Source organism: Lichenostomus cassidix, chromosome 2, assembly GCF_008360975.1.
Source record: "Lichenostomus cassidix isolate B80296 chromosome 2, HeHo_3.0, whole genome shotgun sequence".
Taxonomy (NCBI): Eukaryota; Metazoa; Chordata; class Aves; order Passeriformes; family Meliphagidae; genus Lichenostomus; species Lichenostomus cassidix.
The window spans coordinates 123,516,743-123,530,845 of NC_139482.1; the positions used below are offsets into that span (position 1 = coordinate 123,516,743).

At 42.3% G+C, this 14,103-nt stretch overlaps 1 protein-coding gene across 1 annotated transcript; it reads left to right on the plus strand.

Annotated features, from left to right (window-relative positions):
- The first annotated feature begins 7,168 nt into the window (after window positions 1-7,168).
- LOC146442170 (fatty acid-binding protein 5) lies at window positions 7,169-12,436 on the plus strand. The gene is made up of 4 exons (XM_085053102.1): window positions 7,169-7,408; window positions 10,217-10,389; window positions 11,327-11,431; window positions 11,567-12,436. The coding sequence occupies exons 1-4, from the start codon at window positions 7,333-7,335 to the stop codon at window positions 11,615-11,617; spliced, it is 405 nt and encodes a 134-aa protein (XP_084909228.1). The 5' UTR covers window positions 7,169-7,332; the 3' UTR covers window positions 11,618-12,436.
- The last annotated feature ends 1,667 nt before the right edge of the window (window positions 12,437-14,103 follow it).

Below are 14,103 nucleotides of genomic sequence, written 5' to 3' on the forward strand. Positions count from 1 at the left end.
TCTCCTGTCTTAACAGTCTTTTTCCTTACTGTTTAATCTCATCCAGTCTCCCCTTTTCTCTTTGGAAGGCCTGAGTCACTCTTCGGAGCCCTTATTGTTTGTCAAGAGTGTGTAGTAGCTTCAAGTAGCCAAGGTACTCTGCTGCTGGTAGACCATCCCATGTTCTCTGCTTCCTGCTCAACCTTGCTCTGTAAGCTCATAAATGTTGGGATGGAGCAGCATGAACAGGTAGAGGTGGTACTTTGCGTCTGATCCTTAACAAAAAATTATCTTTACTCTGAGCTGGTCTTCTCAGGATTTTACAAAGCAAAGGCTGTGCCTGGGGCAGATGCTAGGGGCATGAAGGCAAAGGAGCTGCTGACCTGTTTTGATCATGTCTCTTGAAGTTCCAAAGTGGTACTTGAAAGCAGAGTTAAGGCAAGCCTGGAGATTCTGCTTGACTTAAAGCATTCTCCTACGTACTGGCAGTGTTAATAGCAGAGGTTAATAGCACATCAAAGGAGATCTCTGTGTTGTGCTTCACTGGAAGAGGTGAGTTTGACTTGTTTCTATATGAAGAATTCTTTTCAGGCATAATAGCTGGAAAAGTAGACCAGCAGACCTGTTTATGAAGGGAATGCTTGGTCAATGGGAGCAAAGCCTGGGAAAGAATCCTTAGTAATACATTTTTACAATTTAGGCAGACAATCACAGGCAGGAGGCAAAGCAGCAGGTTCCTTCCTTACTCAAGCACTACTCTGTTTCTTTTGAACCCTCCCCTCCACCCTTTTTCAACAAGGAGTCAAAGACCAGCCTTACTGTAAAAATAGCGTGGTCAGCATGCAAAGCCAGCAAGTTTGTCCACTCTAACTCAGTTCTTGCATGGATGCACAGAATTGCCTTTTCACTACGGGGGAATCTGAGTGGTTCAAGCCATGAATAAAAGAAATTATAAGTATTTTCGTGGAGTTTTTGAAGTGTCTTTTTCTAGATGAAGCTTTATAGAACTTGACTTCAAAATCCACTCCTCAAATGAGTTTCAGAGTATTTAGTGGGAATGAGAAATTTAAGAATCAGATTAGTACTTTTTCCTTTGCTTCAAATAGCTAGATTAGTATCAAGTTAAGCTGCACATAGAAGAAAAGGTGGAAGAACGAGTACCAAAAACTTTTGGCAGAAGCATAGGAAAAAAATCAGGGAACTGCAATGTAATTTCTTATTTCCGTACTGATTTTCTGTGGTCCAGTTTTTAGATATGCAATACCGTATCTTGAGATGGAATCAGGGATGTAAACCCAAATACTGTGAGACTTTTCAAGTCTAGGAGAGCAAACTGGAAAATACCTGCTTGTCCTGCATGGCTGCTTGAGATGCCAGAGGCAAGAATTTTCTTAGAAGACTTTTGAACACAAGTCATGTAGTCAACCTTCTTGGCAAACTTAGCATGTTGGCAGTGGGAATGGGATAATAGTAAAAACTAGCTTTAGCTTTCAAAGGGTTTTTCCCCAAAGATGTTCTACAGTCCATGAAAAAGGAGGTCTTGAAAGGTGAGTCAGAACTGGAAGCTAATACATTGAGTGGCACCCCAGAGAGCCTCTCTCTTCCAGCTGTGTGCAGCTGTGAGGAGGTTTGTGCTGTTTGGTGAAAAGGAAGCCCCATCAACTGTGCCCCAGGTGTTTCACACCTAAGCCCTTGTCACCCCAGCATGAAGTCCTTTGGGAGCACTGGTCAGGTAGACAGTCTACACTTATTCCTAGCACCCTACCACATGGTTTTGGTCAACAAGAGGAGGCATTGCAGCCCCTCTCCAGCTCTCCTTGGAAAGGTGTTGGTATCTGTGTCACAATGAGAACACTCTTCCTCTTGTAGAGCATGAGTGTCTGGTCTGCCCTTCAAAATTCTGTAGCTGTGATGATCTCCTTTGTGATGTTCTGAGAATGAAAAGTATGGTTATAACTAGAAATAGAACCTTTTCTTTTTCCTGAGGTTCCCTTTACAGTGGTTGATCAATATCCTTAGTAATGAAACTCTACTTATGATATGCAATTAAAAGGCTGAAGGTTTATACACCCTTTTAAAATCCAGTGGGTACACCTGTAGTTTGTGATTCCAAATTTCATAAGGTATTCATCATTAGTAGAAATATTTGTTTTATCTATTGCAAATAATTTCCACATTCCTTGTTCTTGCCCTTATGTCCTTATTGTTTCAAACCCCACAGAAAGGACAAAGTTGAGTTTTTAATTGTTTTTATTTATAGAGACGTCATTTGGGATGCTTTTTTGGGCATCTGAGGTTTCTAAAAGCTGTGCCACAGTATTTGCTTTCTGAAAGTCTCTTCTGTGACCAGGTATTCCCTGTTAATGTGCTTTTGTTTTATGTGGATCAAAGTTTTTCAGTGCTAAAACTACAGCTATGGAAGATTTTTAGTCACCCTGATCTCTTTTTTATCATTGTAATGTCTATGCTGATTATAAAATTCTGAAGATAAATAAAAATATTTTTATTCTAATGTGTGGATGTTTGCTGTTTAAGGTAGATACTGCTGCTAAATAAAAAGGACTTTCCAAAGCTTTTAAAGTTAGAATACACATACCTGCAGTCACTGTGAGCTGGGCTGGATCTGACATCAGATCACTTTTGTCCAGAATGAAGAAAATTAATCCTGGAGTCCTCTTTTGAGTCACCACAGGCTTTTGGAACTTTCTCTCTCATCACTAAGGCAGGGTACAGTGAGTGAGCTGTCACACCATTGCCACAGTAAACTTTGCCCCAGAAGCATTTCCGTTTAACCTTGCTTTGAACGTGCTGCTGACAACGTAGAGGACGCGGGCTCAGGCTGCCGGCGCGCTAATTGCATTATAGTAATGCTCTGTGGCAGGAGGAGCACCGGGCGCTGGTTGGCTTGGCGCTGAACGCCAGCACACGTGAGCCTGTCCACCCCGACAGCTGGCCACCCAGGGCACGTGCAGCAGTCTCCAGATCCACAGCAAGGGCTCTTTGGACCCATGCTCCATGCTGGAGGGCAATATGGCTTTGCTTTGTTACTTGAAAACAGATGTATTGCACAAAGCTCATTGATAAAACAGGCTATGCCCAACTCTTCTAGCTCAGAGCTAATGAAAGGCTGATATGCTGGGAGGTCTTGTGCATACTGATATACAAAGGAAAACTTTCAGCTTTGTGTGTTGTTGCTTCATAATCCCTGGTCTAGTCTTGCCCAAGCAAATGTCACTTGAGTGGTAAAGCTTCCTTAGGCCAGCTATGCAACTGTAGCACATGTTTCATCATGCCTGCCCAGTGATGACATGGCTGGGAAGGGAAAACCACACTTGTACAACAAGGAAACAGAAACAAAGCTCTGCTACCTATGCAATTTTTCTCATCCATGCCTTGGGGGTGAGTAACTATTATTCATGGACTGCTTTAACTTTTTTCCACAGCTAGGGATAGGCTGAAGAGTAAAATTTGGGCAGTGGTGTCCAATTTTCCTGGCAATTTTTTAAGGCTTTCTCAAGAGGCAATCTTATCTAAAAGAAGCCTACCATTTAGAAAAGGTAGTCCATATACACAATGTCTGTATACTAGAGGGAAAGTGAGATCCTCCCTTACACAGCAGAGCATAGTGCTATCAGATTGGGTTCCTTCCAAATTTAACATATGGGCAGTTTAATGAGTAAAGGTCTAGGGAAAAAGTGACACCTCCTATGGAACCTGATTAGTGAAATGTTGCAGACGTGGAGGTGGTGCTCGGCCCTGCCCAAGCAGCAGGTATTGTGACTCCAAAAGACAAAACATGGCTTAGCTTGCATGCTGTAGGTGAATCTACGGCTACGTGAAGAGAAACCTGAAACACTGCTGGCCACAGCTTCCTAGCTCCACGTCAGATGAAAACACTGCACTACACACACCTGCCTGAAGGAATAGAATGAAGGTCTCTGTGCACTCTTTTCCCTTGGTCCTTTTTTTTTTTTTTTTTGCACTTCGTAATGAAGGACTGTAATATCCTCCTCTCCTACAAGGTGCAAGGGTTTGACTACCCTTGGAAAGTATTCACCCTGATAGGCTCCAGCTGCCAAGGTGGTGGTTGCTCCCAAATGTGGCTACGTGCTTGCCGTGCAGCTCATCTCCTCAGAAAAATTTACACTTCTCATTGTAAATTTGATTCTCCTTTTCTTGAACAATGTATAGTCCAATGTGGAAATGAGCAAAACTTCAGAAAATTTAATCTGTCTGCGCTGAAACAATAATATGCGGAATAGGAATTCAACACCTTCTGTAGGTGTACATGTATTTGCTGCTTCTCTTTTCATATATCCAAAGAGGAGACTACACAAACACAAAAGGTCTGATTCTGATGTCAGCCTCAAAACAGGCAGGAATTGATGGCAGAATGAATCTCTGTGGCTCAAGCACCTCTGGATATCTGAATATTTTAGTTTGCCTCCCAAAGTAGGAGCCATATTTGGCAAATATATATATATACTTTACTGTCAAGATAAGAAACAATATATATTTTGTAGCCCAGGCTACTTGTACCCTACCCAGAAGGATACATCTCTGGTCCTTTAGTTACTTTATTTGCTATACAGAAAGTTTCATCACTATTCTGTTTCAAAGAGGTTTTGAGATGCAGCATTGATGATACCACAGCCAGTAATCCATATCACTGGATTGATTAACTTCCAGAACATTAGAACTTTTTAAGAATTGAGATAGATTCTTCACTGTATCCCAACAATCTGCATTGCAGAAAACAGAGATAAGAGTAGCTTTTCTTCTTATGTCTTGTATGAACTTACATGCCTGGACCTGAAAAATTTGTAAGGAGAATAAATCAAACCAAATGACTTGTGGGAGAATTCAAAACTGTAGCAATGTTGTGCACAGCTAGGTAACTGGATCTTCAGGTACTTCAGATCCAGGAATACTGTCTCACCACTAGATGGAAATAGTGGATTTTACATCTTCGGTTCCATTATTGGCACTTATACCTGAATACTATTTGCATATTGTAAGCCATCTGCAGGCAGCACTGCAGAAATGTGGATCCAAAATTATTTGCTAGTGTACATGGAGTAAAGCCAAGATTTCTATTTCTAGAAATTGTCCCTGCTTTACAAGACTGAAGGCTTCCTAATTCCTGAAGGATGATTCTGTTTGATCCCTAATCTAATGGCTTTTCATTTATCCTTTCTGTAAGCAACCAGAGCAGAACTGCCGGATGGACAGCATGTTGATTCAACTACCATGAATTAGTCAGTAAACATCACCCTAATTTAACATTTACTCTGAAATCTTGTACACGAGACACACATACACATACAAAAGATTTTAAAAAATTAAAAATAAAAGTAGAAGAATGTTGAAAGTCTAGTGTTTCAATGTACCTATTTAGTAACGCAAAAAAGAAGCAATGTGAATTGTTGTCTTATGGGCTGATGCTATAATGTTGTTTGCATATTTAAACCAAGCATATAGTCAGAGAAGCAGAAAATAATTAAAGACAGCTCTGTAGGGAAGGATGGTTAGAGGATTTTTTTTTTAAAAAATCAGTTAAAAAATTATCTGTTTATTTTGTGTATGACAAATATGACTTTCTACAAAGTCTTGAAACTTCCAGCTGTTCTGTGAAGTTGTATCACAGCAAAGCATAAAGGCAGAAATCCTCCTTGCCCCAAAATATTTGGCTTTGTGGCACTTTCATGTTGTGAAATGCTGGAACCAGCACAGGACCTGTCTTGCTGTCTTCTCTGGTTTTGACACTTTAATCTCAAACTCCTTCATGAAAGTACTAGCAGAGAAGTGTAGTAGCAGTTACTCCATTAAAAAAACTCCAGATACCAGATGTACCTTCACATTTCTCTTTTTCCAGACAGGAGAAAGTAGCTGCAGATTTAATCCAGTGTGAGAAAAGGCCAAAAGAGGCAGAGATTGGCATGATCCTGATGTTGGAAACAAATTTTAGGGATACATTTGAATCAGGATTTTTGCTCGGACTTAGAAACAGCAGCTTCCTCACAGAACATGACAGTAAATCTCTCCACTCACCAGACAGAATTTGACAAAAGATTGGTCCAAACCTCACAGGGCCTGTTGGCAGTGTATATTTTATGACGGCACTTCTGTGCCAGTATACAATAGTGCCAGCTGCAGTGTTTTCCTTTAAGAAGGATGAATTGCAGTTCAGTATGAACTAAAAACAAGGTATCACATCTCCATTTTTCCAGTGCTAAGGTGTGAAGTTGAATTCAGGCTTTGATTTTCCCTGTGCACTGCAAAAACCCACATTAGTTCTGTATTTTGATTGATCTCGTTTGCTAAACTGATCACCGTGTGTATGTAGCAGGTCTGTTCCTGGGTTGCAGCATGCTATGGATTGCTGTAGTTCAATAACATGTGATGTACCAGTGGGATTTGGGAAGTTGTTGGAAGGCTGGCAATCAAACTCAATAAACTGCTTTGGGATGGTGATGCCTTACTGCTCTGTCTCTGTGCCATACGATGCTTCTCTGTTCCTGAAGTAGCCTTCAAAGAGCATGATATATTATAAAGAGATATCATATTATTATCTCTTTATAATATATCATGCTCTTTGAGATACATTTGAGATATATTATTTGGCATTCAGTCTAGGCTGGAGCCCATCGGTACCAGCACTCAGCACGCTGGACCCTTCCACCACGGTAAGTGTTGGACGGAATGTGTGTTCGAAGCGTTGAGGCCACAATATCCCTCAGCGGGACAGCTGTGTCAGTGTCCCACCGTTCCTGGGCGTTCCCGTGCTGGGGTGCAAAGAGGGGGTGTGAGTGTGTGTGACTGTGTGTGTGTCTGTATGTGAGTCTGCATGTGTCTGTCTGTGTGTGTCTGTGTGCACGAGTGCATGTGTCTGTGTGTGCGTGAGTATGTGTGACTGTGTCTGTGTGTCTGTCTGTGTGTCTGTGCGTGACTGCGTGTGACTGTGTGACTGTGTGACTGTGTCTGTCTGTCTCTGTCTGTGTGCGTGAGTGCGAGTGTGACTGTGTCTCTGTGCCTGTCTCTGTCTGTGTGTGAGTGCGTGCCTGTGACTGCGTCTCTGTGTGTGTCTGTGTGTCTGTGACTGTGACTGTCTGTGTGTGCGGGCGGAGGGCGGGCAGTGCCGCGGCGTGCCCGCTCTTGCCGCCGCCGCCGCGGGCGGGACTCGCCGGGCGGGGGCTCGGCGGGGAAGGGGCTGGGGCGCGGCGGGAGCCCCATTGGCTCTTGTCGGCAGCACATGTTGCCGGCCCCGCTATAAAGGCGGCCGCGGCCTCACTGCAGCCTGTCCTCCTGCTTTCACGTTTCTATACGAACGCCGCCAGCTCCAGTGCAGCCGCCATGGCCATCGACGCGCTTTTGGGCAAATGGTGCCTCGTCTCCAGCGAGGGTTTCGAGGAGTACATGAAGGAGCTGGGTAAGGAGCCGGCGGCTGCCCGCCCCCGGGAGGGAGGGATGGATGCCGGGATGCCGCCCCGGGGATGTGCTGCCGCTGCCGGCCGGCGAGGCTCTGTCCAAGGTCCGCGGAGAACGCGGTCCCGGAGCCTGGCCGAGGGTGGGATGCAGCCCGGCCGTGAGCCACGGGTGGGCGGCGGCGGCTGCGGGGGCGAGGCCGGGATGCTCCGGGATGCAGCACCGGGGGCTCCGAGCCCTCTCGGCTTCGGGAAAGGAGCGCTGGCCGGGAGCAGACCTTTCCTCCCGGGAGAGCTGCCGCCTCCGGCTCCGCGTCCTAAAGATGTGAGCAGCCCGTTTTGCACCGTAATCGCTGGGATGCCTGTGCGGGCACCAGCAGTCACCTTCCCGCCGCACGGTGCTGCGCCCTCCCCGCCGCCGCCTCCCTCCGCAGCAGCCGGGATTACCAGCCGGTGCCGGCAGCCCGGCTGCCATTAGGCCGGTTCGCTCCTCCCTCGGGTAATGCCCGGCGCGGGGGCTGCGGGGGCTCGGCGCTGCCCTGGCCTGGAGGGTGGCAGATGCAGCGCTGCTGCCGGGGCCGGGCCGGCTCACCCCGCCTGGGGCGGCCGCACACAGACCTGCTGAGCCGGGGCTGCCTCCCCGTGGAGTCACCTTGGGTGTCTCCTCCCGAGAAAGCCAAACTGGATCAGCTGCCTGTGGGTAACCGGCAGTCTGCCGGAGGCTATTTGCCTGTTTTCTTCCATGGGTAGCAGCACCTCTATCTCAGGGGAATGGTCCTGGCTTGTTGTCCCTGCGTCCAGGTTGCTCTATATTTTGTAACACGAAGTTACCGGATGAAGAACACACCTTAACAGAGCAGGAGCCTCGTCTGCAAGCTCAGATTTACCACTTTCCTGTGAGCATCCTGGCTGAGAGGTGATAGATACCTGGCAGTGTCTGTATAGCCCAGGAGCTATGATTTTCTGCTATTTATTCACTGATGAGAGGCATCATATTTTCTCAAGAGGCAGAAGATGTAGCCTTATCTTTAGAGGGAGGAGAAGAAGGAATTTAGGTCTTGTGCTCTTCATGTAAAATACAAAAGGGATCACTGCATTTACACTCTGCAGACAGTGGTGGCTGTAATTATATTTTGGGAGGCCTGTCAGTATGTCATAGTTATGACATGAGAAAGCCTTTTGGACTGAACCCTTTGGGACGCTTTGGAGGAAATTCAAGAATTTTAAGCTCAGCTCAGTTGAGCCATGGATTAGGGTGCCTTGGTGCTTATGTCCAATGACCAGACCTAGGCGTGTGCCAAGTTGCAACTTCAAAGTAGAAATTAACTGCTGAAACTGCAGAGCACCTCCCATGTGTAGGCAGCAACTGAGTGTTGTTTGGTTTTACACTGAAACCATAAACCACTTTTCCTTTTTACATTTACTATTTAGGCAATTAAATTTACTCCAAGTCACACTTTAGGAGCCAGTCATTTACTGGATTTCACCCTTGCTGGCTACTTGCGAAACCCTCTGTCTTTGATCCTATTGATGCACCATAAATGAGATCATACAGATTCTGCTCGTTATGTGCAGAACATTTGAGGACAAAGAAGTTGGAACTTCACTTCTTGCCATATGGAAGACATATGCAGCTCATCTCTATTTAGTTGGATCCCAAGCTGTAGCTCTGATTTCTCTGGCCTGGATGACAGCAACAGAGTGTGTGTGGTGGTTACTGTGGCAATAATTTCCAGTTCTGATCTGAAAAGCTGGGCAGAAGGGATGGCTGTTTTTCTCTGTGAACTCAAGATCAAGGCTCAGTCCTGGAATTTCATTTGAGTCTGGAGAAGCAGTGTTTGGAAAGTACTTTATTTCCTTCTCAAGGACTCAACCCTTACCTGTACATACCAAGGGAGTGCTGTGCTGATACCTACAACATGTTTTAACTACACCAGCTGCAGAACCCAGGCATTCACTGACTTGGTGGCACTTTCTGCTCCACTTGGTTGAATATCAATTAATGGCTCAGATCTGCACTTTCCAGTTTGATGGACTCACATTTGTTGCCTGCTACCCTCTTATTTGTATTTTCATCCTTCAGATAAAAAAGATTCAAGGAAACCCCTCAAACAGTGCATGTAGGGGCTGAAGCAGGCTGAATCTAAAACTGAAGAGTTTTGAGGGCTGCTGTCTCCAGATTATGAATTTTCAGCCATTTGCAAAGTTCAGTTCTCCATTCCTGTGTTTTGCATGTGTGTGTAAGCACTATTTTTTATGATAGTGATTTTCTAGTTCACAACTCCATACTTTGTAAACAGGATGTAGAATATGAAGTTTTATTAAAAATGGCACGTTTGCAATGATGTACAAAGTGATGGAAGGGTATTTATTGAATAAGTTGAAATAAAGTGGATTAATCTGTCAATTAAAAATATTTTGTAGATTTTTTTCCTAAGTTTTCAGAATTTCAAGAGAACTATTTTATTTTAGTTTAAGCTTTTGTGTTTGTTTCCTGTGTGCTATTTATTTCTGTTGGGGGAAAAAAAAATAAATCAGTGCTGAGTTTTGGGATATCTACGAATCCTCTAGAGGGCAAAATAAATCTAACTTTAACTCTCTGAGGAAACAAAAGAGTAACTCTGCAAATAAGCTTTTTTCCTTCCTCATCAGTGGAAAATTTAAAACATCCTCTTTCTTTGTGGCTCTTGAGCTTTGATTCTCAAGTGTACTTAAGTGCCTAATTAAATGAGAATTAGGTATTTGAATTCTTGTGTGGCCCTAAGCCTCAGGGTTTAACTGACTTTGTGACACTCTGTGCCTCTCCCTTGCAGGTGTGGGTATGGCTATGAGAAAAATGGGAAGCATGGCCAAACCAGATGTTTACATTATTAAGGATGGGGACACAGTCACCATAAAAACAGAGAGCACCTTCAAAACTTCACAGTTCAGCTTCAAGCTTGGTGAGAAATTTGAGGAAAATACATTAGATGGCAGGAAAACTCAGGTCAGTATACCAGCCTTTCTGTTGAAAAAATGCAAATCTTTGGGTGTTTTACAGAAGAAGATGCTATTTTAAAATCAGTTTTGACGTCCACCATAACAATGCTTTATTTGATGAGCAGCTGTCTCTGTAACTCTCATAGAAATATTTTTTTTACATGGATTAAGCAAATTCCAAAGAGGGAAAATGCTGCAATCAATAGTCTTGTGTATTTTGCTGTTTTCATTTTGTAGCAGAAGCATTTTTTTAGTAAAACTAACAGACCTCTAAATCCCTGTTAAAGCCAAATGCCATTTCATTTGAAGCCTGTGGAAAAAATGCCATTGATGTTTAATCAGAGGCAATTCAGCCCTAGGGTTAACCTTTCTGTTCTGTCTCATATTTGCATAACAAGAGAGGCTGGCTCACTGTGGGGTGGGAACAGAGACAGCAATGCAACCATGTGAATTACAGTCACTGAACTCCAGTTTTAGAAGGCAAAGAGTTTCTCCTTGTACCTAGTAGGGAGAATATTTATCCCAAGGAGGTAAAACACAAACGATACATTTCATTTCCTCCTATGAGTGCTGTTTATCACCCCCTCCCCCACTCTCCAGCCACACACTTTCAATTAATTTATTACTGCAAGATCAGATAAATGCTACACAAAAGCTCAAAGTCCATGTACAAAGAGATGAACAGAGAACATCTGCTCCTGTTAATTGAAATTGTGGATGCTCTCAAAGGTATGTCTGATGCAGGAATGTGTCAGAGCAGTGTGTTGGTTACCATACAAAGAGGATCAGTAAAATGTTTAAGGTAATATCTGGCTTTGTAGATGTCAATGATAAAATCACTATTGAGTGAGCTGGGGTGGGAATCTTTCATTTGGAAAAAGGTGTTGGAAAGCCTCAGTGCTGACCAAGTGGGGAAAATATTGATGGTTGGGCTCTTCTTTCAGACACTTGTCAGCTTAAAAGATGATGGGTCATTGGTTCAAGAGCAGGAATGGGATGGCAAGAAGACCACGATAACAAGGAAGCTAGTGGAGGGACAATTGGTGGTGGTGAGTTCAGTCCTACTGTCTGATCCCCAAGTGCTGCTGGTTGGTAGCCTGAAATGTAACTCTAATAGGTGGGGTTCTTTCCCTGTTGGTCTGCACTGAGAGGCAAATTAATTAATCCATCTCTTTACCTTCTAGGAATGTGACATGAATGGTATCAAGTGTGTTAGAGTCTACCAGAAAGCATGAGGACATCTTCAGGTTCAGTAGGAAGTGGCTGCAAACAACTCAGTTCAATGGACCGAGCTCCTTTTCACTCCGTATTTTCCTTTTCCCTGTTTTCTAGTATTTCAATGGACTGAGTAGCTGAGTGCAATTCTTTTTAAAAGCCGTGATGTAACTATTATGTAACTATTCTGAATATTAGGCTATTAAATAAAATTGTCAAATATATGAAGTGGAAACGTTGTTACTATAGTGGAATTTTCAGTGAGGTTTTATAAAAAACTGATTTGGTTTTAGGCTCTACTACAATCTACCCTCAGTACAAGATAATACAATATATGGTAAAGAACAGGTAATAGTAAGCTGAATTTTGACCAACATCCTAACTTCCTAAGATAGTAAAATCTGAAACTGGAAAAACTCCAGGGACCGAATTTCGAATGTTTTTTTCTAATTTCCATATTACAAAGTAAATAAAATTGGGTGGGTATAAATATGAGACAAGCCTAATTGGTGTTTAAGTAGAAAAATGAATTTTCAAGGTTAGTTTGTTTTTTTTTTTGTTTCAAATCCACAGTTTTTTAATATATATGTATACACACCAGTAAGCCAATGAACACAAAGCACATACACACTTTTTGAAAGGAAGCCTTATTTTAAGAAGACTGCTTTCCTAGCAAAACTCTTATTCCATATCTAGTAACATTCTAAAAATTCTTAACCAAAATGTATTGAAATACTGCCTAAAACTTAAAACCTCATTTTTTTTTTAAACTTGTTTGAAACACCTAGCAATGGAGTTTATATGCTTTGAAGTGCCATAATAAATAATCAGAAATATCAGTGTCTTGAGTATTACTTTTATACTGGTTGGGAAACAGAACCTATGATACTACTCTAATGCTACATAAAGAGATGTCACATAAGACAAAAATTAGGAAGGTTTAGATGAATTTCTGTGATACCAGACAAGCCAAAAGTGAAACCATTTGGTGACAGGAAGGTTTCCATGAGGTCAGGAGCCTGGGCGATCCTGCAATTACGCAGTTCCCATTTGCTGCATCAGTCATTTCAGAATCCACTGCTAATTCTGATATTTTAGCTGCTAGTGCATGTATCATATCACTGAGCATACTCAAATTAAAAAAATCTGGTTTTTTGTGTTCATTCTGCTAACTATAGAAAGTGACTTTTTCCATGATTTTGGACCATTTACCCTTTTCATAATTTTACTTGACTATGAGTCATCTCCTTTACCTCTGTCATCTGAAAGCATTTCTTGCTATTTCTTTCCATGGCTCCTTTTTGAGTTGTTATTTTTTACATTATTTTCTAGTTGTATTTTTCCTCATTTTAACATGAACCCTAATGATACAGGGTGTATTCTCATACAGATATGAGAAATTGAAGGAATCTACCCATAGAAGTAATATGGAAAACTAACTGATCTGATAAGGGTACTACTAAGTTTCACATCAGAAATACCCTTAACAGCATCAGCAGAATGGGTGCACCAATCCATGGCAGAGGCATGACACGAAAATCCTGCCTCCCTTCCTCAAGAGACAATATCACTGCTTTCAACTGGGCATTATGCCTTCTTTGGGGTCACTGGTCTATCACTTACCCCAGCCTGTTTACTCTCCTGATCCTGGCTGGTATTAACTGTTTATCTTTAATTTGAATGCGAAACCTGTCCAATGTCTTTTCTAGGACATCTGTTTTGATTACAATGAGATCACTTCTTGTAAAACAAAAGGCAGAAGAGTATCTTTTCAGAGTAATTTCCTTTGGAAACAAGGCTTATAAAGTCTGTGTATCTGTGCTCTCCAAATTCAGCCACATGTGAAGAAAAGGCTAGAGGTCCCAAAGATAACTATTCTTCCACAAATGTAATGAAAATAGGTGGCGTGATGAAAGAGAGGCACCATTAAAATACTTTGATGATGGAAAGACTGCACATGGAAGTGACACTTTGTTTGACATTAAATGGAAGAAAAACATAACAAGCTCTCTTGGCACTCATAAGAAGTTATCTTAAGCACAGAAGCTGACCAATGGTAAGAGGCAGATCAAGAGGAAACAGGAATTCTTTAGAGCTAATTCTCCAGAACTACTTAGGCTCACATATTTATTTGCTTTATTTTGATGTTAGCTTCAGCTTCAGTTGCCAGTAAATTCAATGTAATTGTACTGTGACCCAGAGCTACCATATATACAACCTGTTTGTGTTAGATTAGACCATACACTTAAAATGACAATAGTTTTATAGTACTGCAAGCCAAGATTTACAATGCTCAAGGCTTGAAAATATATTTAGTTTCCAGTTTCCTCCTATAATTTATTATACAAGAAAAAAAGTTTCACTCCTTATGAGTGTATATGCACAATATTCTCATCAGCACAAAATAGTCTATTGTCTTGACATTTTAATAACTGTAGTTCACTGTATCACATAAAATGGCAGAAAATAAGACTTCAGAGTACAACTGAAAAAAGAAGTTGTGTAT

What these genes read in the sequence shown, in the direction of transcription:
- LOC146442170 (XM_085053102.1), top strand. Translation starts at nt 7,333, where the DNA reads ATGGCCATCGACGCGCTTTTGGGCAAATGGTGCCTCGTCTCCAGCGAG. An exon ending in TAGATGGCAGGAAAACTCAG is followed by an intron (nt 10,390 to 11,326) that starts GTCAGTATACCA and finishes CTCTTCTTTCAG; the next exon opens with ACACTTGTCAGCTTAAAAGA. An exon ending in TGGAGGGACAATTGGTGGTG is followed by an intron (nt 11,432 to 11,566) that starts GTGAGTTCAGTC and finishes TTTACCTTCTAG; the next exon opens with GAATGTGACATGAATGGTAT.